The 25268-nt window shown below is 33.9% G+C and overlaps 2 protein-coding genes and 1 long non-coding RNA gene across 6 annotated transcripts in view; 1 reads left to right on the forward strand and 2 right to left on the reverse strand.

Annotated features, from left to right (window-relative positions):
• mRpS9 (mitochondrial ribosomal protein S9) overlaps positions 1–4388 on the reverse strand; it is a 430030-nt gene extending 425642 nt beyond the window's left edge. Inside the window, exon 1 of the mRNA XM_081729930.1 lies at positions 4234–4388. The gene's annotated coding sequence lies outside the window, so the exon portion shown is untranslated. The remainder of the gene's footprint in view (positions 1–4233) is intronic.
• Positions 2045–11508, forward strand: LOC145663835 (uncharacterized). Its single transcript, XR_014127280.1, has 3 exons — positions 2045–2383; positions 3292–3472; positions 11385–11508. It is a non-coding gene; the product is annotated as an uncharacterized LOC145663835 (long non-coding RNA).
• Positions 9265–24810, reverse strand: LOC145663796 (uncharacterized). Of its 4 annotated transcripts, none has more exons than XM_081729888.1 (3): positions 24676–24810; positions 17279–17830; positions 9265–13820 (listed from the first exon to the last, which is right to left on the reverse strand). In XM_081729888.1, the coding sequence occupies exons 2-3, from the start codon at positions 17755–17757 to the stop codon at positions 12254–12256; spliced, it is 2046 nt and encodes a 681-aa protein (XP_081586014.1). In that variant the 5' UTR covers positions 17758–17830; positions 24676–24810; the 3' UTR covers positions 9265–12253. The 4 variants fall into 4 exon arrangements, with proteins under 4 accessions (XP_081586014.1, XP_081586022.1, XP_081586036.1 ...); XM_081729896.1 differs by having other exon boundaries at positions 24656–24746; XM_081729910.1 differs by having other exon boundaries at positions 17279–17772; positions 24676–24724.
• Between the last annotated feature and the right edge of the window lie 458 nt (positions 24811–25268).

Raw genomic sequence — 25268 nt, forward strand, 5'->3', positions numbered from 1 at the left:
CATTCTTGTGTGTGTTCGCTGTTGGTCAGAGGATGTGTGGAGTACGAGCTCCAAGTTATTTTGTGTTTCAGTGAATTATTCTGTTCTTTTTTTTATTACTGAAGAGAGTGAGGTGAGCATGAAGTGTTACTGATTATAACAACAGTATATGATTATGATATAGAGGTGAGATTAATCCCAAGAACTGAAAATTTGGTGATTTCTACCTGTAAACAAACATTCCATTGAGGCTGGTTGCTTGGCCCTGGAAGGCTGGTAAAGGAAGTTTAGTATATACATAAGTGAAGAATAAGATTCCTATGAATAAACTATTATTATTGTACTAAATAATCAACAAGTTAGTAACAATACCACGTTACATTAAAAGGAACATCCATAATATCGTGATAATTAAGATGACTTATTTGAATCAGTGCTTTGTTTACATTGCATTGTGACAGTGTTTTGTTCCGGTTGCCAGTTCCTGGAGGACTAGCTCGGGAGAGTAATGCTCCCGGAAGTAGAAACGAGAAACACAGTTCTGATTGGTTGGCGTTATCCAGTTCTTGCCACGTTGCATTAAAATAGCAGAAATCAAACACTTACTGCTGTCGGCCTTCGTGGCCTAGCGCTATATGCTAGTAATAAAAGTCTCTTTTGGCGCGAGTTCAAACCCGGCCCGAGGAAAGTTTTTAAAAACTTTTTAAATTTTTATAACACTTATTAAATTAAAATAATATGAAAATAATACTTAAAAATGTGATTTATTCACTTTTGTGCAGATAAGTAGTTGTAGTACTTATGCCCTTGTACTCCATGATATGGGCTCGTTTTGTTCCCCTTGTACTTCATGATATAAATTTTGTGACCAACTTAAAACAACTGGCTAGGATAGCGCGTAAAACAGCTGGCTAGGGTAGCGCGCGGAAAAACGTACTTCCGGGAGTATTACTCTCCCGAGCGGGTCGTATGTTTTCTCCCTTATTAATCAGCCTAAAGTAATGACTTCTTTAGCATTTGTTACTCTTGTTATCACATTTAGTATAATTCTGTTTATTTCTTCGAAACCTTTGTATTTCTGTGCCACCATCTGCAGCAGTCAACCAATATAAATCAGTGCGCGGTAACTTGGGCATGCGCCAGTAAAATAAGAATGCAGGAGATTATTTCAAGCTACAAAAGTACATTAAAATATTTTATGTAATTTCCCTACTTTTTGTAGAGCTGCATGCGACTTCCTATCAGGGTTGAATTCAGGGGGTAGCCCGGGGGGGGAATCTCCCCCCCAAAGAAAATTCATTCCCCCCCGGAGAAACTCAAAAAATTTCAATCACAAAATGTAGAAATTACTTCACCCAATTATTTGCTTTCCTTCCGTGCACGTGCAGACGAAATCCAATCTCTCAATATACATATAAATGACGCAGACCCATTCTATATAAATATTAAACATGTAACATCTAAGATAGAATACCAAATAGTCAATAAAACTTGTATTTCTTAACGCTATGACCGAGTTTGGCAGAACATGAAATTGTTAACTGTTAAAGAAAGGTTTGTATTTTAGTAGGTAGTATACTCTCGCCCTATATTATATATTAGTAGGTAGCACTAGCACAGGTTGAAATAGGAAAGGAAAGATAGGGAAGATCTTTCGATGATTCCATATAATCTCTGATGTCAACAGACTTCAGTTCTTGAAAATGTACGGTTCTTGCATTATTTGAAATAGGGCGCCTAAATCTCATTTTTCGCATCGAAAGGAAACGTAAATGTGTTTTACGATTGTTAAAGTAAACACACCTTTCTTTAATTAAAAATAATTCAGTTAAAGGGTGAGATTCAGAGGCCGTCATTTAGAGGGATCAGGGAGGAACAGTTATCCCTCCTGGGTTAGAGATTTATATAGAATTTATCAATATAATAGTAGTATATAAGTGAAAGATTGCTATTGAAGGTGATGAAGATCCTGCTCAGTGCCGTGCCATGGAAGAGGGGCAAGTGGGGCGACCGCCCCGGGCACCGAAGTAAGGGGTGCAAAATTCGGGAGGAAAAAGAAAAGAAAAGAAGGAAAGAAAAACAGAGGAATAAAACACATGTGCACATATATAAAATGAAAGGAAAAAATTAATGAAAAGTGCTCAAAATCAAGGAAAAGCAGGGTTTACTTTTTAAAATTTTCTCACCTTTCGCGGCTGGTCTGTCGACCTCACTCATATATACGGGGGTGCCGTCGTATACTCTCGCGCCAAGCGCTGATTTTCCAAGACACGACACTAACCAACTGAAGATTACGTAAACTAAACTATTGATGTGTATGCAGTGAAGAAACCAAGGCTAATATGCTTGACTTAGAATCAGAAGTGTGAGAAAGAATGATAACCTTTTGTTAAGATATTCTTATGTATGTTTGTTTTAGGACAAAAAATATTTGAGTTAATTTAAATCTTTTTTAAAACTTCTACATTAGTAACAAACTACTGAATATAGGAAATATATAACAAAAATAGCTACTGTAAATAGCAGTTAAAGTTTAGTGTAAAATATTTTTGCCAGTCTTTATTTAATGTTTTAGATAAAATTAAACGATTGTTTCTTTTTTAAATTATAATCTCTTAGTGAATATTTATCAGCAATTAGTCTCAATATTAGGTAAGATGTGGATGTGAATGGAATTGTTAAATATGCTGCTTTCTTTCAAAAATACAGAAAAACAACCCTCCCCCCGAGGAGTTGACATTCCCCCCCGGGTGAAAATGTCTGAATTCAACACTGCTTCCTATGTTACCAAAGTCTCAGTTCGTGCTATGCAGATTTACGTTTGGCGCACCACTCGAAATAATTGTTAAAAATTACAATTATGTCACTAATTTTCTTAATGTTTTCTAAATTATTTGCAATGAGAGACATTGAAATATCTTAGATGCATAGTTAAAGTTCAAAGGGACCATCACAAGCAACTGTTGGAAAATTACAATTTTCTTATTACTATTTGTTTATAAGTACGGAGTTCGGATTTTGCATAAGAGTATGTTTAGCAAAATTAGTCAAAAGCACGTAAAAACACAGAATGTACAAGAGAAATGGATATTGCAAGTACTTAGACGTATAATAACGTAACTAAAACTAACCTACCCTAACATAAACTAACCCGAACTCACTTAACGTAACCAAATATTAGTAGAAATAAGCGAAATCCTATAATTTCTTTGGAAAATTGTGCTGGACCCCTACACTAACATAATATAACAAGCTAAACTAACCTCATGTAAACAAAAACTACCAAAATTGTACCTATTTTTTTTTTTTCAGAAAAACGAGCTGGACATAGGCCTTCTGCCAAACATAAACCTGTGCATAAAACAAACCAATCTGTACTAAGTGCACACTAAAAAGCACGAATGCCACCTAAGCAAGTCAAGATAGGACAAAAATGGGTGGCCCACGCATTACCGAGGAGGTGCCTCCAAAGAGAGGAGAGACGTCAGCGAAGGTGAGTATACGCGTCAGTAGTGAGGTTAGTGAAAGCAAGTGGGTTTTGGCAATCATACAAGTTTCAATAGCACTTGTCATGGTTTCATACTAGTAGCGCTCCACCTGTAGAAATACAACGCCCGTGGAAAATAGGCATATTTCATATGCACTCATTTATCCGTAGTAAAGCACATGTAATAATTTTACATTAGTATCACTACACTTGTAAACATAAAATACAGGTGTGTAATTTTGTATTTAGTGCTATCACTTTCAGAAATTTGTTGCGCAAGAGCTTCCTCTAAGTATTCCATTCAATTGAATCGTTCAACGAACCTATTCGTAAAGAACCGGTTCCTGTCCTTGAACTATGAAATGTAATAAAATTTCTATTATTTCTAACATTTCATAATTCAAGGGCAGAAACCGGTTCTTTATGAATAGGCTCATTGAGCGATTCAATTGAATCAAATGGCTATAGGAATCTCTTACTATTTGTTCTTTGTATTTCTCTTTTCATGCATAGTATTGAATTTTATCTTCCAAAATATGGTGCGCTTAAATAAACCAACACCCTTCGTTCATATGCATTCTTACATGTAACATTTAATTTCTACGACATTCAATAATTCTACAGTTCACTTATAATTGCAGTCATTCATTTCAATCTTGGAATTACCACTTTTGGGACTATCTATTCTACCTCTGCACCCTATTAAGACTGAGACATGACTTATATATATCTAAAAATGACAAATACTAATAGAAATTAGTTCTTACCTTACAGTGATTATTTGGAATATAATTCGCCTTTTAAAAACAAACGTCCACTTTTTTCCTTATCCGTAAATCGAAAACAAACACTAGAATTCTTCATTACTACAAATACGCAACATTTGTTTCCACAACTTTGAAATAAGAACAATAGTTGTATTAGTTAAATCCTATAATAAAAACTTTAAGTCAGTCTATTTCGCTGGACCCGTGACCAACAACATACACACACACACAAACAAACAAACCATGCGGTTTCTATAGTCAATATGACGTCACTCAGTGTTTGCTACTCAGCGCGAAGGGCTTGTAATCTAGGTGGCACTGGTGTGGATTGAATCTTTATACGAAACAATTCCATACATGCATCAGTTCGACAGCTAATTGTGTATGTGCTTTAGCGTTAGATCTGCAATCTCTGTTTTCATGTTGTTTCATAGTGCCATGTAAGATTAAGGCAATGTGAAACACTTTCTCAACATGGAAAAAAATATAGATTTGATGAAAATTACTTTTTCAAATATGTACGTTTCCTTTTAAATTATACCACTATAATATTTTTTACAGTATATGTATATGACGAATATTAGCAAAAATCAATCTATTTAGCAAATATTGTTCCAATACATATATTTATAGTTTTCAGGAAAATGGAACGATACAAGCTTATTTTCCAACTTACCAGCAGCACATGCTACAAACCTGCAAGCTAATCTGGTTTTTCTTGTAAGCTACGGAAAAGCAAAAAACGGAAAATTTTGAAAAAAAAATTCGGAAAATTGAAGACGGAGAATTTTATGGAAAACAGAAAATTTTCCAGATACTGGGAAACTGTTTCCGAAAACGGCAGAGAACATCCTTTCTCAGATAGTTGGAATTCGGAGTGTTTCCCGAAAACGGAAATAAACTTCGGATTTTGTCGAAAATCCGAAAAACCAGAATGGAAACACGGCAAATTTTCGGAAAAACATTTTTCGGGTATACGAAAAATTTTCTAAAAATTGGAAGACGAAAAATTTTCTTTAAAATCGAGAGACAGGAAAATCATTGATAGTCAGAAAATTTCTCGGGAAACGGAAAGCAGCAAAAATGTCTCTTCAAAACCGAAAAAAATAGAAAACTTTCATTCATGAACTACGCAACCTATGTAAGTTTGATAATTATTTTTCAAAGATATCATTCCATTTCCTCTTACCTATATACAACACAGATATTTTTGTAATGGAAGTATACGTATAGAATGAATATTCGTAAAAGCCAATTGATATGTGTAGCAAATGTTGATTTTAAACTTATAGTTTGTAGTATCCAGCAAAGCTTAGAAGTTGCCATTATATTCTGATGGAGATAATTTTCCGTCTAACGAGCAACATGCTAGTAACTAGCAAGAAACTTACGATATTCTCCAAGCCAAAATCAGCATCTGTTGCTGGTCCATTATGTTCCAGCAGGGAAGCCAAAGACTTCCACTATTACCAGCAAATTCCAGCATGATTTTTTGCCGGTTGCATCAAAAAATTTCAACCTAGGTGCTACACATTGAGTAATGTTCGAATAAAAAAAAGGTTGATTTATACAGCCTAAGATTGTAATTTTCTCGAAATTTTAAAATATTTCTGCTTAATATTTGTATTTGTACTTTATAGCGCATGTAGGTAGTTAATACTAATAGTATTTTTTTAAAATACTACTTAAACCGTTCAATATGTTGATATCAACCGTTGATACACTGCTATAAACTAGACCTAAAATATGCGTCCGTAATTGCTATACTTAAAAAAATATGAAGAGAGTATAACTCCAATTTTAAGTAATGATGTCCTAATAAGGTACCAAAGTCTTTATACATTTCTGTGTTCTGTATTTTCATCCTTTTTAAGTATGATGGAAAAATGCAGAACGTAACCTTTCTTTTTATAATATTTTAGGGTAAGCATGATAACTATATTTCTTTGATTAAGCCATGGTTTTTAGATGTGATGCCAACCGTGCTTATTTTCTGTTTTTAAATCATATTACCACTGTTCTTTTAGAGACAGACCTTACGGCGCTCAATGCCAACTAGTAGGCCACTTCAACTTGTAGTTCAAAGCATGGTTATCACGGAGAACCAATAATGTTTGTCTTTCCAAATATAATTAGTCTAAACTTATATTCGCTAACTAGTTATCTACAATTTGCCTCATAGCTTATTTTCTTTCATATGTAACACAAGAGGCTATATTACAAGAAAATATTTATATGTTAGTAACATATTAAATCATCAATTATTACTTGGTATTCTCTTAGTGTACATAATTTATTTAAGTCAAATCGTGGTGCCAATTGCCTTTGGCCACTTGGCAAAACACCTGTACAATATTGAATATATTGAGTGAAACTAACACATAATGACGTGTAATGCCTCAAAGTAGCGTGTTAAGAAATTAACATGCTGGAAAGGGAAGAATATCGTAAGGTTTCATCCGAAAATCCAGAATTTATCTCCTAGTGTTTACCAAAAATCTTGATCAAATGGTATAAAGATATCTCAATATCTATAACTAATGTAATTTTAACCGTCACCAGGTTAACAACAAAAATAATTCTTCGATTTGTATTTTATTTTTGCAAAAATTGCTAACCATTCAATTTGTCTCCCACGCAATAAAACAAACGAATCTTTCATCGTTCGCGCATACATAGGTCTAAAACCCTTTTTCACCGTGAGAGAAGTTTAATAAGTTACAAAGACCACATTCATTATTTAAACTACATATATAATCAATGTGTTTTATTACTCTTACCTAAAGCCTCGGTATTTCTTGCTTACTCATTAATATGCAAATACTACGTTCTATAGTTATTTAAAACTAAATTAAGTACTTTCTTCAATAATTTATGAAAATGCACCGACAAGGAAGAGCAAACCATGAAAAACTTAGCCAGAGCAGACCAAATGTTCCAACGACTGAGCGGTAACAACCATACCGCTCAGTTCGTTTTCATCTAGAAATTCTCACTAGCTGCCAATGTATTTTCCTATATCGTGGCCAGCAAACTGTAAATTAACGCAAATTATTTTAAATTTAATTTGCATTTCCATACAGGTGGTTTAACATAATAACATTTTAAAATATATTGCCAACATTGACCAGTCTCGATTGAAGCCTGTCGACTCCAAAAGTTTTCTCCCGTTGTGAAAATAGTCAAAAACGTTCGTGGAATTTACTACAGAATTAAGTAAAGAGCCATACGTTTTATTGCCGGCCAAAAACTACAACGGCTAGCACCCATTTAACAAAGTCCCGTGTCCACAGATCCAGTGTGTATAAATAGTAAACGGCCTCACCTGTACCCTAATAATTCAGTGCAACTCTGCATTTATTTTCCTAAATACTGCTGTAACGATGGAGTCTGTTAGTGGTTAAAAAACGGAACAAGATTTCAACAACCTCCCGTTAGCCGGAATCTCGGCAGCAGCAGCGCACGCTCCTTAAACCAAGTATATCAAAAAGTAGTGAACTAAAATAAGAATACTAATATTAATGCTAGAACTCTTTTGGGTCGTAATTGACAACTTACTTTTCAAGTATCAAATAAAATCTCTACACCGATGATATTCGCGATGTTGTCAGACGTAGCGTGGGCTGTTTACTGAGATGACGCAAGCAACCTAGGCTCAGATATTTTAAATTCTTTGACAAATATATACATCAATGTATTGTTTGAGAAAACATGGTATTAACGAATATATATGTATTTATTTACAACATTTGTTCCTATAATACCATAATATACCAAAAAATTGTATTAATATACACCACTGGTAACACTCATCACAAAAGAACGATGTTTTAACACAAATAGACATTCAATAATAATTTGAGAATGTCTTAGACTTTGGTTAGTGTTAACGTTCAGCATAAAACTACATCAATATTAATTCACCTTTTAACTTATATTAACAAGTATTCAAAAGAGACAAGATACATAGAATAATGAAAGAAACAAAAAATACTACATACAACAAAAATAATAATACAATAAAGTTCCACTACTAATAAGAGTCTTTGCTGAATAAATGAGAGTCCACACTGCAAAAGTGATTGTATTGTTATCTGATATGTATAGAGAGAAACATTTTACATAGAAAGAATCGTCTTTATTCATTTCTTTCTTAATCTTTCATCATTCTTGGAAGCGGATCATGATTCTGATAGTTATATTCAAAACGTATATACATATCCTATCAAATTTAAGTAAAGTGCGATTATGTTATTACGAACAGTACTGTGTTAGCCATGCACAAACGTAATTCAACTTTGATTCACATATATTTTCATTTACGTTCTTAAGTTTTCTTCGAATTGATACTGTACTTGACGAAGCCTAACACAATCCACTTATATAATGTAACAGTACGAAAATAGTGAGTATTATACTACGTAAAAGTTGTACAGAACTTTATATTTAAATTCCAATGATACCACTGTGTGATTTCAATGTACGTGAATGAAATGCAATCATTTAATGGAGAAATAATTAGTAATTTCTACGATACTTAGATACTTTTCACTGAATTAACTAGCCAATATGAAAGACAATATAATTAACACTATACTTATTTCCAAGCTACAATTTTACCTGACTAAATGAAAGATTTAATTTATATAGATAACTTTTGTGACATGCTTAGGTTCTTTTATATTTCGTTGATTAGCGGTAGTACGATTTTATATTCAAGAGCTCTTTGTTTTAATTTAGTTTTTTTCTGATTGCTAACGGTAATCACGTGACTTGATCAATTGTCTAATTAAATATACCTATGCGAGCGCAATGCTTCTTGAACACTAAAGGTTAACTTTCCTTTGCTTTGATCTTAAACCCGCAGAATGTCTAATAATCATTGTCCAACTATTATTAGTTATAACGTAGGCAATTAATTTAGATTTATCAAACGTCGTATTAATATTCAATTCCTTTCAAAAATCTTTTATATGTGGTCTGATATTAGGATAAGGCTGCTTGCATGTATGCTGTTATTTTTATCTTTAAAAAATCTTTTTACCTTGATGTTTATACACAATACTTTAGTCTGTAATCAAATAGCGCACTTTGATCAAAGCAGTACTACTTTTTGTAGCTGCGCAAATACACAAAATGTAATAATATATAAAATAATTCTATTAAAATTTAAGATGACTTTCTTCTCTGTACCTTCAATCTCTTCTTTTTGCATTGCTGCTGGTCAAGCAGAGTTGCCAACAAGTTGATATAAAAAGTAGCTAAACGGGAGATGAAATTACCCCAATTGTGGGTGTAAAGTCGTTAAAAAAATTATTCCTGAAATTCCGTCTTTCTTTTTCTCGTTCTCTCTCATCAAGTATGTGATCTTCTAAGTTATTTCAGATAAGTGATTAATTCAAGTCATAATACATCCAGGCTGAAAAGCGTATATAACAAATAATAATTTCACTTTTTGTACAATATATATATATATTTTCACTTTATGGTCAATGTCACTTCAACGAAATCAAAAATAAGTTTAGAGAAATGAACAAATATAAAGTCTGCAAAGAAAAATACCTTATTTCCTATTTCCTGTTACTGATGTTTCTACAGATAATCACATGCTATCGGTAATGCATTATTTGCGAATCTAAATGGAAGCTGTGCACACTAAAAGACATTAAAATTTGGAGTTTGTCTCCATCAGAGGACAAGAGATACCTGGAATCAAAAAGGGAATAAGGAGAAAAATCCTACGTACTTTGGCAGCTCCTCAACATTTCCGCTGACTCAAATAGGCATACGGAAATAAACATATATCTGAACTATTCAAGCTAATAGTACTTGTCTACACGAGTAGTTCTGTCGCAGCACAAAAGTCACTAGATTTTTATCTAATTCGCCAAACTTTTATTCAAAAAATGCCATAAAAGTCGCTAATCGGAAAAAAATTTTTTTTTCGCTATCTTGGATACCGAATCACCTAGATATAGCGACTTTCCACCCAAATTGACTGCACTGTGGTCAAGCACTCTTAATGTCGCAAGTCAAGTTTAGACAGCTAACGTGGAATTCAGAAAGTTTCTGAGCGGAGCGCTTAGTCACAGCTCGAAATGAGCGAAAGGCAAAATTCGCGAAAACAACTGATTTACAAATGCTGATGGGAGGGCGTGTTTTGTGACACTGCGTCAACTTATAAAATTCTTATGACAGCAGCCAGTAACTTACGTAGTGTGACTATTTTAGTATTACGCCACAGTATTAACTCCACGTGTGCCATTAAATAATGTAAAAAAATCTTTTCGTACATTAATAAAAAAATGTGTATATGAAACATGAAAAAAAAAGAATGTTAATATTTCCTTCAGCCTGATTAAGCCAATGAAAACAAAGCTAGAAGACTGTTAAACGGCACGGCTCCTGAGTGGGAATGTCTGATCTCTCTGAACGTTGCCCAACTGACCTCTGGGGAAAAACGGATTTGGACCAGGTCTAGGACGGCATGTGGTATATGAGAATCAGCAACACTTGAGACTGTTACCGCACTCACTTCGAAATCTAACGGCGGGAGATCAGAAGTAATACGCGTTAGTCTGCCACAAGAGCAGCACATTTTGCAAGTATAAATTTCTAACTTAGATCTTACGAGTTGGTGACAAAGAAGAAAGTGGAGTGTTGAATCATAAAGAGTTGAGCGTTCCGATGCTTAGAAAGAAACGAGCAGTAACCCATACACAATTATCATGCTTTAAGGTAATATGAACATCTCTTCCACTTCGATTTCACTTCTCTTAACTTGGAGTCTGACGAAAGAGGTTTTTAACTAACTTTCTTGTTTCGCAGATCTTAATTCTAGCAGCTCACAGCATATAGTTAGTTAAATTCGAGTTGTCGTATAAAGCTAGAATGTACCGTACAACATGTATGCCTCTAGTATTTTTCTGTAATTTTCCACTTTTCTTCATTGTAATAAAATCACTTACTACAAATTCTGTATTTGCTTTAACGAGTGTAAACCTCAAGCTATTTGCAAATCTAATCAATTCATATCAACTTGGTTACAAAAATACCTGGTACGAACTTTGGTGTATTCTCTCATCTGAGATTCATGATCCTTAAAAGAATTTCTATTTTTATGTTCCCGGTCGAAATCTTACATGAACCAGCATTTGCTCTCGTAAAATACATAGAAGTTTTAAATGAAGAGGAAGTAAATGAAGAGGAAGTTTACGAAGTTATCAGCAACTATCAAGAAAACAGCATTTCGATCAGTAATTTTTAATCATTTTTTCTAACGAAAGAATGTAAAGTACACTGTACATATAAGGTATACATGAATAGTTTCATATGTATGATGATAAATGCTTACCCAAACGTACTTTGTAGAAAAATCCGCTTTCTTACTATTGGTTATGTCTCTTTTATGATGTAAAAACTGCATACAGGGGCTTTTTCTGTACACGTGTTATGCAAAATTTGATCTGTTAATAAATCATTTGAGTTCTTTCATTGTATGTATTTACATGTGTGTTGCTAAATTTCTCTTGTTAATAAATACCTTTCCACACTTTTGGCATATCGGAGTTCCATCTGTATGTAGTAACATGTGCTAAATTTGATTTGCTACGAAAATCACGTTCCACACTCCTGATGTGTGAGATTTTTCACACATATATTAACATGTGTTGGTAATCGTGTCTAAGTAATAAGTACCTTGAGACACTATTCGCATATATAATTCTTTTACCTGTATGTATTAATATGTGTGTTGTCAAATGAGCTTCGAGTAAATATCAATGTGCAATCGTGGTATAAATGAGATCTTTCACTGATATGTGTTAACATGTGAGCTGCTAAACGACTCTTGGCAATAAATCCCTTCCACACTCTTGGCATACATGAGGCTTTCATCTGTGTGTATTAAAGTGTATTCCTAATTCTCTATTCGTAATAAATCCCTTACCACACTCCTGGCACATATGGGTCCTTTTACCTGTATGCATGAACATGTGCGATGCTAATTCTCTGTTCGTAATTAATTTCTTTCCACACTCTTGTATACATGAGGTCTTTCACCTGTATGTATCAACATGTGTGTTGCTAAATCATACTTCATATTAAATCCTTTACCACATTCTTGGCATAAAAGAGGTCTTGCACCAGTATGTATTAACATGTGTTTTCTTAAGCCTGAGATGTGAGTAAATCCCTTTCCACATACTCGGCATAAATGAGGTCTTTCACCTCTATGTATCAACATGTGTGTTGCTAAATTAGACTTTATATTAAATGCTTTTCCACATTCTTGGCATAAATGAGGTCTTGTACCAGTATGTATTAACTTATGTAATCTCAAGCTTGAGCTGCGAGTAAATCTCTTTCCACATACTGGGCATAAATGAGGTCTTTCACCTGTGTGTAATAACGTGTGTGTTGTTAGTTGTTTTTCCGTAATAAATCCCCTACCACACTCCTGGCAGATATGAATTCTTTTACCTGTATGTATAAACATATGTGATGCTAAATCTGTTTTCCTAATATATCCCTTTCCACACTCTTGGCATACATGAGGTCTTTCACCTGTATGTATCAACATGTGTGTTGCTAAATCATACTTCATATTAAATCCTTTACCACATTCTTGGCATAAAAGAGGTCTTGCACCAGTATGTATTAACATGTGTTTTCTTAAGCCTGAGATGTGAGTAAATCCCTTTCCACACCCTTGGCATAAATGAGGTCTTTCACCTTTGTGTATTAACGTGTGTGTTGCTAATTGTGTTTCCGTAATAAATCCCCTACCACACTCCTGGCAGATGTGAATTATTTTACCTGTATGTATAAACATATGTGATGCTAACTCTGTTTTTTTAATAAATCCCTTTCCACACTCTTGGCATACATGGGGTCTTCCACCTGTATGTATCAAGATATGTGTCGCAAGATTAGACTTCCTACTATATCCTTTGCCACATTCTAGGCATAAATGCTTCCTTTCACCACTATGTATTGACATGTGTCTTCTCAAGCTTGAGCTTTGAGTAAATCGTGTTCCACACTGCTGGCACACATGAGGTCTTGCACCTGTATGTACCAACATGTGTGTTGCTAACTTAGACTTTATATTAAATCCTTTTCCACATTCTTGGCATAAATGAGGTCTTGTACCAGTATGTATTAACATATGTGTTCTCAAGCTTGAGCTGCGAGTAAATCTCTTTCCACATACTCGGCATAAATGAGGTCTTTCACCTGTGTGTATTAACGTGTGTGTTGCTAATTGTTTTTGCGTAATAAATCCCCTACCACAATCCTGGCAGATATGAATTCTTTTACCTGTATGTATAAACATATGTGATGCTAACTCTGTTTTCCTAATAAATCCCTTTCCACACTCCTGGCATTTGTGAGGTTTTCTAACTTTATGTTTTAACATGTGTGTTGCTAATTGTGCTTCCGTAATAAATCCCTCTCCACATTCCTGGCACATGTGACTTCTCTTGTAAACATTCCTGTTAATAGATTTTTCACCTGAAAGAGCATTTTTCTCCTTTCGTTTAACGAACGTATTTTCTCTTCTGGAAAGGGTAAGTTTATGGAATCTGGAAATAATAATAAGAAATAAATAAAGGAGCACGACATGGAAATAAAGAATATGAAACTCCCGAAAAACGCAAACGTATACCATAAAAGATACACACCAATAGGATGAGACTTATTTTTCATCAACTTCCCAGGCACTCATACCTTATATTTTCTGATAAACTGAAATCTGATACTATTGAAACATTACCTGAAATAATATACAAATATGTAATTCAGAAAAAACCCGTACCAGTCATATTTTCCGAAGGAAAAATGCTCTTTGTATCAATATCAGAATTTGTTTATACATTTAAATATTCGAAATTAGATATAAGTCAAGTATATATTAAGGTAAATTGTTGGGGTATGCAATGACCTTAGAGGGGAAAATGTAGGTAAGAAATCAATGAATATGTTTATGAAATATACTGTTAATTCATGTGCCAGAAAATTTAGTAAATGCGAAAATTTGTTGCAACTGTAACCACCAGATACTGTTACTGTAACAAGGAAACAAAGCAAGGCTATAACAACTTTTAAAATTTTGCACCAAGTATGTCATTTGAATCAATATAACAAAAACTGCGGGTGTTTCTAAAATCCTCGGATTGCTTGGATATATTAAATTTTAATCAACATTACGATATGATGTCCAATTATATACATATCTACGCGCTATTTCAACTTAAAACCTTTGGAGAAACCTTCAGTTTTTAATCCCTTGTACCTTTTCACTTTTTTATAAGCAATGTGATTATGATTGTAGGATTAGACGCTCCGATAATGAGGATAGTGAATGCCCCGTTAATCTCCCTTGGGTTATTAGTGTTAGAAACTAATAGATTCATAGGTTCTCATACTATGCTAGGTTCTCATATTATAAGAATTTAAAAAAACGTGCTATACATTACATTATAAACGCAGACAAGCTGAATAACTTGAGATAAATTTTCTAATATCTTGCGTGAAAACTTCAATTCGCTTTCTATTATGCTACTTTAATTGAAGTGGTTATCATTAGAAGTACAGAATTAGAAATGTACGTAAAAAATTATCATCTCACGAGTATGTCTTCTTAGAAAGAGAGAACTTAGTACACATGTCTATCATTCAAAATAAACTGTGTCCTGCACCTGTTTTGGGAAATACTCTTTTTCCAAGAAAAGGAAAAAGATCTGTGTATTACTTTTCAGGACCTAAATTTCACATCCACTCCTCATTAGCTCAGGAAACGGCTGAATCGTTTGAAATGAAATTTCATACTGATGTTACCATTGTCTCCGACTGGAATGAGGACCTATGAGCATTCGAACATTTCTGAATTGTAGGCCAAACCTCTGGTATTTGACGAGCGGATAATGTCACGATGAAGGAATTTCTATATAATATCTTTATCAAAAACCAGCAGGCGAGTGAACGACGCTTTAAGAGATGAAAGCGGGCTATTTATGTAGTTTTCTTAAAATATACCAAATGACTTTTTTGGAGTATGACAAAATTAATATATTATGTAGAGATTCCCATTGCATATCATCTAAAACAGTTTAGTAACTTCAGTTTGGTCAACACACACCCAATTTTTGGAAAACTAGGTTCTCATGTGGATGTCATCAAATATTATTTAGATGTGAAACCACACATCTTAAACACAACTATAGTCTTGCTGGGAAATTTTAACATGTGCTCAGCCTTACGCTGTAGATGGTTTTATGGCATAAAATTTCAGAAATTTCTTTGGGCAAACAAAGTGCTTTCATAATTTTTTTTCTAAATTACGCAATTTTCTAGTTCCTGACGTATCTCTTTACTTAAGTGGAGTAATCTACTTGTGGGGAAAATATGTCCAACAATCATACTTTCTTTCTGCGTTATTCACACTCATGTTACATATGTAATTTACGAGCTATTGCACTACTACGTTCACGGGAAAAGACTTTCTTCACCAAGTGTATCTATATAGCTTTAAGAGGTTCGTGCATTATATGAATTTTTGAAGAACCGCTTGAGGCAGTAAAATATATATGATACTCTATACCTAATGTTGTGGTGAGTATTCAATGTTTTCAAACCGTTATAACGACGAAAATGGAAAACGAAATCACATTCAAAATACCGGTGTAGAAAATATATTCTCTCCCCATCTATATCACATTCTGAAAAGAGAATACACTTTTCATGTATATCATCTCAGTTAAAGTTTTCTTTCTTTGAAAAAAATGTGTACTGAAACTGGCCAATTTTCACTCCAGTGACAAGATCGAGATTGTATTTCTTTTGAACACTTTAATAGGGCATAAAAAATAATAGAAAATTGTCAGACATACTTCATATTTAAAAAGGAGACGTGCGTATCCGAAAAGTGTGAGTCGATAAAAACTTCACGGGTGTAACAGTCACCAATTCACACCACGATCCACTGAGCGCACTTTGTACCTCAACCCAGTGACCTACTATGACCTATCAATTTTCGCAACCACTATGATGAACTGTCATCTACTATGTTGGACGCCTAAGCAGCACTTGCTGAAAAAAAGCATTATGTATTAACGTCTCTTATGTGTGTTTGATTTTATTTATTTACGGTTGTTCTGAAGGGTCAAACTTTGCCGATACATGTCAGTGCAGTCTTCGTACCTCTATTACTTATTTCTTAACTTTCACGAAAATTCACGATCTCTCTTACAAAATTCAACCTGGAGATTTCAAATTTTTAGAAAAGGAACTTCATAATCAGTCAAAGGCAGCAATTAATCTCGATTTTTTTCTTTAAAATTTTCTTCATTGTTAAAATAGATATAATATTAAAAAATTGGATATAAATTTCCACAATCAAGGAATTTTAACACTGAAGAAAATTCTAAATATAAAATCGGCTTGAGTTATTTGCAAACGAGAAAAATCTGAATTTCTGGTTATTCTAGTAAGAGTTTGTTCTCGATACGACATACATCAATATTAGAACAATCAGAATAAACGAAAGGGTTCTGCAACGTTAACAACGTTAAAAATAAAAATAAAATTAAAAAAAAAAAAAACTTCGACAATTTGTTCGTGCGATCCGAATTTGGCATTCTTATTTACCCAGGTAAATAAATACTAAAATATGACTTATACCATGAAAATATTTTCACTGATTGGAGAAAGATATAAAGAATTTGGCCAGGTACTGTTCCCTATAACAGGAACATATTACTGGATATTGATATTATTCCGAAGCATGTCACTATTTGATCCTAACACTCAAAATGGTTTATAGCAATTTACTGTCACATTTGGATACTTATCTCAGAGCCAAACTCTCTCACTTCTTACAACGCTACGCATTAGGTTGCATTATTGGTGTTTAAATGTTTACAATTCCAATAACACAGATTAAGACGAAGGAAATAATCATATCTAAGGAAGTACTGCTAGTGTTCAAAAGAAATATTTATACAAAATATACTCCAGATGAAATAAAAGCATATAAACATACCTCAGGGCTTGAGCATTGCTAGCAGCATCTCCATTATCATTTTCTTGAACATCCGCTCCGTCATCGATCTTGTCTCCAAAACTGGCACACATGTGACTGCTTGACCCTTCCGTGATGTATGTAAGATCGGAGTATTTTGGCCTGATGTTACTGTGAAAACGTTCGGTCTTTGTAAGTACATCACCTGTTGGTAAACGCTCCACCAAACATATTGCTTTCGAAGTTAGTTTCCGATCTGATATTGTTTCATCCTCATTTCTCTCTGAAGTGATATTCTCTACTTCCGTTGCACTTTCTCTTTCCTTATATGCCAAAGCTATAGCAAGAATATCTTTCTGATCACAAGTGTCACTAGTACATAATTTGTAATTACGTTCCACAAATAACTCGTTTTCTGTTTTCATTTCAACTTTAATAGGAATGATTTCTGTTTTCATTTCAGTTTTATTAGAAGCAAAGTTGAAACAATCTGAAGCCATTTCGGCTGCACAAACCTGTTCAAGATGGAGATTTGAAATCTTCTGCAGTTATTATTAAAAAAAAACAATAGATCTGAAACCAATAAGAAAAATAATATTCGTTTTAACAAAATTTATGATCAGGCCGGAAGAAGACAACGATAATTCAAGATTAAGTTAAAATTATTTAGTGAGATGAGAAGTTGGGGATGAGACTTGGGATGAAAAACTACTGAAAGCAGTACTTTAATATATGCGTAACTTTGCAACTACTTATACCGACGTATCTATATACCCATGGGTGCCGACTAAGTGGGTGTTCCGGGCTTCCAGCTCCCACAAGATTTTTAGTTTGATAGAAACAAGAGAAAATAAATATTTCTCATTTGCTATTACCAAAAAAATATTAATAATAAAATAAAATAAAATAAAGTAAAACATTGAGCTGGAAGTTAAAATTTCTAACTTCTAAAACATAATTGTTTGGTTCAAACGTGTTTGTGCAAAGGCAACCAAGTAACCCACTTCCAGGTTCCTGCCTTTCTCTGGCATAGTTAAAGGCAATCCCTCAAATAAAAAATAGAACTATATTGTGAATAGAAGCGAGCAAACCCTTTGTGACAGTGTTCATAAAAGATTTTAACTAAACGGAAATCAATCAAAAAATATCGAGACTCCACTGAAAACATATACGACCGTCCGCCATTGGTATACACCCAAAAACGTTTTGGAAATTCCACGCCGTTCGATATACTTAAATGCCGAAGATACAGAATTATACAGAAATATCGAAATAATGACCATGTCCTTTTTTTAAAAAAAAATTTCTGTCCTATCAAAAAAAAAAAAAAAAAAAAAAAATTTCTCTATTTACATACCGAATATTGCCTATAGTTTTTTTCACAGATATTATAATTTTCTTATACATTGTTATATTTTGTTGAGATTCGATTTTTGCTTTACACAACTATATTACCTTTCTCTTTAACCAAGTTTTTAAAATAAATTTATTTTACTAAAATAATTAACTATTTATATTGACAATCTTACAATTTAAATGATTATCTTCTTTATTAGGACGCAGAAGAAAGTTATTTTCTCGGAGCTGGTTTAGTTTTGGAGCAAATCTTTGAAGATCCACATGAAAAATGGAATACTTTTAATAGGAAGACCTGAAAAGACACATTTTTAAGGAACAAATTTCTGCAAGCGGCAAAATTTAATACAAAAGGATACAAAAGTATTTTAGGTTTACAACTGTAAGGGTACTGCCGTAATTATTTCAATTGCTTTACGACGGATAATATAAGTAATTCCACATGGAAAACGGCTCTATTAGTTACTACTTTTCAGCAGCGGTGTATTTGTGTACAGTGTACAGACGCTGCACTTAATGTTTACATGTATAGCGTTATTAGTATGAAAGCATAGCAAATGCTATTGAAGCATGTACCAACATCTTTTCACTAACTTCGCTTACGCTTATAACCACCTACGCTGACACGCCTGCTCCTGTACTCGCCTTGACGTGTCCCGGGTAGATAGTACTTGTGTCCTTTTTAGTGGCCACCTAGCACCGGTTGGTGACATTTAACGCTGTAGTTTTTAGGTTATACATCCTCAAGCTCTCTTAATTCGGAAATCGTAAACGAATTGTAATTCTCCAACAATTACTTCTGGTGAACCCAGTGAATTTTATCTAGGTCTAGCGACAGATTTTCATACTGAAATCGCAAATTTTTAAGGGGGCAATAAGAACGAAATTCGTGAAACAACTACATTTTTTCAACAATTATCTCGAGTGGTGCTCTTAAAAAAAAAGCCTGCAGACTTTTCTCCACCTTACAAAGAAACAATCGTTTAATATTTTCGTCGTTTTACCAATATTGTTTTAAGTCAGACGTTACTTCTAGTACTTTCTATTAGTATAGTGTCAACATTATCTTCTTCTAAAGTTTGTTTTTCTACCACAGATAATGTTTGGAGTATCTTTAGCAGAAGGGGTCGAGAATCACGTAAAAAATACAAAATTACAGAAGAAATTATTTGAATTAAAGCAATCGTCATTAAAGTATGCATCTTTAGGAAGGTAATAAAACTGAATTTTGTATTTACCTAACAAAAGAAGATGAAAAAATATTAATACAAGGAATCAAGTAGTGTGACTTACGTTAGTAATTAACGATACGTGTAATGTTCTACTTGTATTTCAACATCTTTGGGCAGGATGTACTTCAAATTGATCCACAAGCTATCGTCGTCCTGACAATGGAAATCCAACAGAATCAAGTGGTAATAGGGAAATGATCTTTTCTGACCCGGCCTATCTCATTAAATACAAATGGAACGAATCAACCAACCTAAGAGACAATTAAAGCAAGATTTTGGTAACCGAATGGATCAACAAATGGAACAGATGAACCAATTAAATTACGATTTTGCTGATCAAATTAACCAACAGATGGGACAATTAAAGCAAGTTTTCGCTGATCAAATGAACGAACAGATGGGATAATTAAAGCGAGATTTTAGTGATTGAATGAATCAATATAAGGAACAAGTGAAACAACTTAACAATAAATTTTACCACACAAATCTACGAATTGAACAAAGTGACACTAAAATAGATCGTATTATACGTAGATTCACTGAGATGCAAAATTCTATTGAAGTGGTAGAAACTATAGTTAATGATCATACTACTCAAATAGGTGAACCTGAACCTTCCACAGAAACAATGCAAAATACAGATCCTAATTTAGCATCAACGAAGAAATATGACATCATTGATTTCAATCTTTGGATGAAATTTGTTGAGTGTTGACAAAAATATTCTGCAGTATATGTTGGTTCAGATTATCCCAACTTTTCTCTTCATTCGAATGCTTTTGATTGTATCATAATGCTCTGTGTAACGAAGATTTTGGTGTGTATTAATGTGCGAAAAGTTATGATGATTTCTGCCTAGTGAACGCTATTGATTGCTTGTATTCACGATATGTTCAACATGATGTTAGTTCTGGAAATAAAGTAATTGTAATAGAATTGTTTAATGGTATGCACACGACATTAGTTCATGTAGCAGAAGGAAAGCTGATTCCAGTATTCGTGAAATTCAGAAAGAGAACGTGAGTTCTCACCAACGCGTCTAGTGAGTGTTCGATGGAGTTAGAGGTATTGATATGTTCACTCAACGAAAAGAGCATAACAATAATAGTCAACAATCAGATGGTGATTTTAGCGAATGCGAAGAAGTGCGTTAACTTCAATTATCTGGGTATGACATTGCAAAATTTTGAAAAAATCCATCAATGATGGAATATTGTACTAACCTGCACCAAATTAACTTTAATCGCAATCAAATTCGAAGTGTACATGTGAGATCAAAGTGTGATACCAATGTGAAAAGTAATGTTAAATTCATGTGTACCGGTAATGTAACTGAACCTAATTACAGACGTGGTACGACAGACTACCATAGATATCGTATAAACGACAAGTGCAAATCTGTTAGGATACACGACATTTCGCCACCAGTAAAACGAATGAGAACTGAACCTAATTTTACCGGTAAGATAACCGAACCGAACCTTATTAGAAACAATAATAGTAATCGCGTAACCGAACTAATCTTGGTAGCAACAGTAATAGTAACCGTAAACATAAGAAGCATGTAATCACTAGATCTAATTTCCCTCGAATTGAATTTCGTAGAAATTTCATAGTTGGTAAGAGGAAGTTTCACATGGAAAGAAAAAACAACACATGGAGTGCTATTTAGCAGAGTACCGTTTCAGATGTACGGTGCAACAAGACAATGATACGAACAAGGCTGTGTCCAGTTTATATAAACAGTGAACGTAAGTGCCAATGAAAAGATAACAAAACTAACTGGGTTAACTTCCGCAGATGGCGGCCCCAAAGTACAAGAGCAAATCTAACCTAACATAAGCTAACCTGAACTAACGTAAACTAAGCTAATATTAGTACAAATAACCAAATTCTATCATTGTTTTGGAAAATTATGGTGGACATTTACACTAACATAATATAACATAAAGTAATGTTACCTAACTTAAAGTTACCTAACGTAACGTAAACTTACCTAAACTAAGTTAGTGTGAACAGAAATTACCAAAATTGTACAATTTTTAAGAAAAAAGAGCTAGGCAACTTCTGCTAAACACAGACTGAATGTTTTTTCTTTTCCGGTAGCTAAAATCCTCCCCTCCTTGAGGATTCTTCCGTTTTTACTGAGTAGGGTTATGGGTGCTTCCACAGTATTTCAATTCCAGGCGGAAATCTTCTCAACTCATCACTGCTACAATTAATTCTCAAGTGACACATTAACACTGAGTACTAAAAACGTATCTTTACGTAGTGGCCAAACATACTGAGACTGTGTTCACATACACACGTTTCCAATACAAATTTATTTTGGTTTCCTTCGTACTTGTATGAAGTTAGCAAGTTTAAACAAAACTCTGGATTTCATAGATCGTAACTGACTTACTGGTTGAAGCGTTAATCCTACTAACTGTTCGTTGGAGTTCTTATCCGACAGGGCGTGAATCTTGACTTATTCCCTATGGATTTATGAAATTTGTGAGTGATTGACTGTAGCAAGGAAGGGATCCCAAGAGGAATCTTTTCCAAGTCATGCAATTTGGCAATTCCATGCTAAGCTGATCTCAGGACTGAAATCAGAGCACCAGATTCGCACTGCCTGAATCTCCTACATACCATTCTTGCTGTTTGATAGCCACTTAGCACAAATTGGTTCGCTTTTTATTCTAGTTTTTTTAACCGAGTATTTGCACAGAAATCATGAAAGAATTTATCTTTGGAACAATTATTCCTGCAGTTTTATTATACGGATCTACAACAAGTAGTAGAAAGAACGGGTTACAAACCCCGCAAGGATTGACTGAATTCTGATTTCGACATAAATTGGGGAAATTTAATACATGTCCAAATCTTTCTGGACATTTAAAAGTTTTACTATACGGATCCAAAAATTTACACAGCCACCAAAAATTTAGGAAAGTCTTTAATTTGCCCATTTTATGTCTAGAACAGAACCCAACGAACCGCTGCGGGGCTTCTAACCCGTTTCTACCCCTACATCTACTACTACTTATACTTAATGATGGGTAACTTCCCGGGAATATATTTTTCTGGAATATTCCCGGGAAGTTTCCGCAAAATAGGAATTTTACGGGAATGTATGTACAATCACAAAGAAATTTGCATTCTATTACTATATTATGATTTCAAATATAAATTCGTTTTTATATAACAGTATGTTATTACTGTTGTCCCCAACAGTATGTCCTTAAAATGTATATTCTGAATGATGTTATGTTATTCTATTAATATTCTATTATATTTAAAGAGTACGCATAAATGAGTATTTATTTACAATATGTCCTATGAAAGTAAATATGTTTCAAAAATGTTTAAAAGTAAGTCCATATACTTTTAAACAGCTAAAAAAGTTTAAATTTACATGTAAGTGGCTTTTCTAAAATTGACTCTACTACTGACATTATAAACATATTAAATTTTTAAATGTCATAAACATTTCGTCAACATTTGCGCATAAATATGTACGTTCACAATATTACCAAGAAACTTTCTTATCTTTATAATTGGGATGTAACATTGCCACACACGAGCTTTCTTCCTGCCCATTTCTAGAAATTTCATTCCTTAATTCACATGTAAGAGAAGTCCGAGTACGGAAGTACCTTTTCAGAAAGTCAGGTCAGAGAGACGAGACAGACCGACGTCTATTACTAACGGTGGTTCAGGGTTTATCAATAGTACTTCATCTCTATTTGTACGTAATTCTACATTGCTTTACAATATGGTTCTTTTTTCATCACTTGTAAATTAGTAGTTTGCTATTTTTGGCTATTGTTTAGCATTGGAGGGCCAGCTTTCGCACCAATTTTTTGTGATATTCTATTCCGATGCGGTTGTTTCATGGTTTCATACATTAAATTACGTTACCAACATTAAATTCAGACAGCATTGCAGAGCGAGCGTTAGCGATTGAAGGCGGGTTAGAGTTCCGTATGGCACGTTGTTTTCTGTCTTATTTACCAACAATTGACTTTTTCTTTCTCAAATAAATCATTTGCACTTAGGTTTACGGGTTTTTACAAATTCCCTACTGCCCTAAGAGAAATTGTGTTCGATACTTTTTTGACTACTTGAACACCAGTATCAACTCATTTGTTCCGTAAATCATCCTATTTTTTGTTAGTTTTGGCCCTCCAATACTAAACAATTACCTTACTTTTAGTGCAAATGGAAATGGACCCTAAAAAAGCATATTATTAGTTACCGTACATAAAGTACAGTCGAAGAATTTCAAATTTTTTAACCTCCAAATTCTTAAAACCTACAAGTAAATCATAATATAATAAAATAAAGTAAATAGTCATATGGTTCTTATAATTTGGAAGATAAAGTAAAAAAATGGAAATGGGAAATAAAACCCGGCAATATTCCCATTTTTTAAATTCCTTCCCACCGGGAATATTCCCACTGTCCATCACTAGTTACTTACACTAGTGTAGTAAAACTGCAAGTTCATAAAATTATTTTATTTGATTCTGAGTGTGCATACCAGCACCAGCTGGAGCGGGCATTGTAAAGTTAAACCTTATCTTGATTTATCAATATATACGGAATAACTTCACGTTGCCACATGGTGAATTCAAAATGTCATAAACTCACGGTATTTTTTCTCCTACAAAAACACCAACGGTTAAACAAATCAGTGCACAGAGATAAATCATATAGGTCAGAGATGTCAAATTGTTTTATGTATGTTTTACAAAGGAGATTTTTGAAATTGAAACTAAATTCTGCACGTGCTAGCGATTCCTGACTGACAATTCTACCCTACCTTACTTTCTGTGAACTTACAGTCAGTCATTCTCCATGTTGTCTTGTCTTGTGAACCTTTTTGAACTGACCCTGAGTCTTCTGCAAAGTTCAGTTAAATTTCGCTAGAGTGGTTTAGATATACTTTTGGCAGTCCTTACATGAGGATAGGGTAAGGGTTCGGCTCTTGGGTCTAGCCTAGTAGGAGCTGAGCGATTGGAACGAAACTTGCAGGATTAATAGCCCATTGGACAACAACCAAACCGCGAAAAAACTAAATTTTCCATTTGCAAATACAAAGGGGGGACAGGGGGCAAAAACATAAAAAGTTATCCAAATAGCACAAAACTCAGAAATATTAATCAGAGTACGGCACTGAAGACAAAAATAATTTTTAAAATTTTTCTACTGCTATTTGAAGGGAGCAGAGGGGGCACATTCCTCCATAGAATCCTATGGTTCGGCTCTTGGGACTAGCCTAGAAGGAGCTGAGCGATTGGAACGAAACTTGAAGGATTAATATCGCATTGGACAACAACCAAACCGCGAAAAAACTAAATTTTCCATTTGCAAATACAAGGAAGGACCTGGGGCAAAAGCATAAAAAATTATTCAAATGCCACAAAACTCATAAA

Source organism: Thermobia domestica, chromosome 1 (genome assembly GCF_964235325.1).
Source record: "Thermobia domestica chromosome 1, izTheDome1.hap1.1, whole genome shotgun sequence".
In the NCBI taxonomy this organism is placed as follows: domain Eukaryota; kingdom Metazoa; phylum Arthropoda; class Insecta; order Zygentoma; family Lepismatidae; genus Thermobia; species Thermobia domestica.

Excerpts from the sequence above, each read along its gene's own strand:
- LOC145663796 (XM_081729888.1), bottom strand. The coding sequence starts at position 17,757 with ATGGCTTCAGATTGTTTCAACTTTGCTTCTAATAAAACTGAAATGAAA. Across the intron at positions 13,821-17,278 it reads AGCAATGCTCAAGCCCTGAG|ATTCCATAAACTTACCCTTT; the intron begins GTATGTTTATAT and ends TATTATTTCCAG.